Below are 1,938 nucleotides of genomic sequence, written 5' to 3'. Positions count from 1 at the left end.
ATAATCTCTGCTTGTCTCTGTGTGTCTGTAATTCCTTTGCAGAACACCCAATCAGCCAGCCGGTCTGTTACCCATGAGCCCCGGTGTGCAGTGTATTAGGCGAGTGTACACAATAAGCTGAGTTGTGGAGTTTCTGCTACCCAGTCAGCCATTTGGAGGAGCGTATTATCTCAGCAGAGCTAAGCCTCTACTGAGCTGAGGATTGCACTACTGAGTCAGAGTGTTGCTGTTGTTCCTCTCACCTGCTGCTGAAAGCAAACCAGCATGGCTGACTGACTGACTGACTGGGAACTCAAAGACTGAAACGAGGCCTGCCTCTCGGCTGGTGTCACTAAGAGTTGAGGCGAAATGGCTCTCCGCAAATCCCCCTCCTCTACCTGTGCAGGTGAGTGTTGCGGTAACGTATAGGAAACCAAGCAGGACTCTCCTTTGTGTGGCCTGTCCTGCCTGTCCCTCCTGTATCCCCACCCAACAAAAAGGACATAATAGACAGGACCACCGTAGACTAACCCACCTATTGTCCCATCCCATTTCCCCCCAGTGTGTGTGTGTTTGTGTGTGCGTGTGCGTGTGTCAGCAGGCCGTGTGGGGCAGATGCAACAGGCAGCTCTTTACGGCAGGCTGGGTATACAGTTGCATGTGAGGCTGCTGTAGTTTAATTTGCTTATTCATCCAGACCCCTCTGTGCTAATGTAGTCCCCTCATTGTCCTCAGCTTGTCTCCCAGAGGAACTCTTACACCCAGTTTGAACAGAATGACTCAGTTTTTAGGATGACTTTATCTTAGAGATGTGCTCCCTGGCAGTAAAGCTCAGGCAGGGCGGTAATCCGGGTTAGTTTGCATGGCTGACTGCGGCTGTGCTTTAGTGTAAGTGAGGTGACGAAGCTCTTATGGCTGATTTCAATTGACCTTAAAATTCTCATAAACCTTGAAAGGCAAAGGCTGAGTGAAACATCCCTCGCTGTTTAGAAACTGCCCGGAGCTGAGAGGCTGACTTCAGAAGAAGCAACTTGTGTGCTGTGGTGCATGAGCATTTTATTGGGCTGCTCCAGGGGAAACATTTTGACACGATGGCAGGCAGGCAATATTGACTGCGGCTGGGGAACGATTTGGCAGCTCTGGGACGTCAGGATTTACTATCGAGCCTCCTGGAGGTTTTATGTTCCAAAGTCATTATTATACCGTATCTTTGACGGGAGATGGCCCATTGATAGCCAATAATGACGTCCCAGCTGTTGCACACACTGCCTTGCTTTGGCATCCAAACCAGGCTTCTGTGAACTTTGTTTACCCAGAATGGAACGTGTGGAAAGTTCAATCAGGGCTGTTGGGTGGAAAATTAAAGACCCCCTCCAGACATGTTTGAAGACATAGAAATACTCTGCTTGGAATAACAATTTGTGGCTGATACAGAAATAATTACGTCGTTTAAAAATGTTTAAAATTACTCCTTTGCTGTCATGAAAAAAAATCTATGTGTAATTTTTTTTTCAATTCAAAAATTTAATTACTAGACTACCAACCCATTCTCATTTACAGATCGTCAAATTCTGATGCTTTGACATGCCCCTCTGCATCTCATAATGAGGCACAGGGCACAGTTAAGCCTATCTATGTCACATACACATTATAATATGTGGTTAATGTGGTGAAACAGTCGCGATTAGGTTTCAGACAAAACATTACTTGGTTAGGTTCAGAAAAAAAGATCATGTTTTGGGTTAAAATAAGCATTTGTCGACAAAATCAATTAATTAATCAATTTTATTTATAAAGCCCAATATCACAAATCACAATTTGCCTCACAGGGCTTTACAGCATACGTGTATAATAACAGTAGAAGTATGACTAATGATGGCAGCAGCAGCAGGAGGCATCTGGCAGGACCACAGCAGCAGCACAACCACACACGTCACGCTGTCCAGGCACCGCTGCGAT

The 1,938-nt window shown here is 45.8% G+C and overlaps 1 protein-coding gene across 1 annotated transcript in view; it reads left to right on the top strand.

Annotated features, from left to right (window-relative positions):
• The first annotated feature begins 223 nt into the window (after positions 1-223).
• The window catches only part of ano2b (anoctamin 2b), a 119,438-nt gene continuing 117,723 nt past the window's right edge, over positions 224-1,938 (top strand). Inside the window, exon 1 of the mRNA XM_050036193.1 lies at positions 224-385. Coding sequence (XP_049892150.1) covers positions 349-385 — 37 coding nt within the window. The 5' untranslated portion in view covers positions 224-348. The remainder of the gene's footprint in view (positions 386-1,938) is intronic.

Source organism: Epinephelus moara, chromosome 23 (assembly GCF_006386435.1).
Source record: "Epinephelus moara isolate mb chromosome 23, YSFRI_EMoa_1.0, whole genome shotgun sequence".
NCBI lineage: Eukaryota > Metazoa > Chordata > Actinopteri > Perciformes > Serranidae > Epinephelus > Epinephelus moara.
This window is presented reverse-complemented; position numbering and strand designations above follow the sequence as displayed.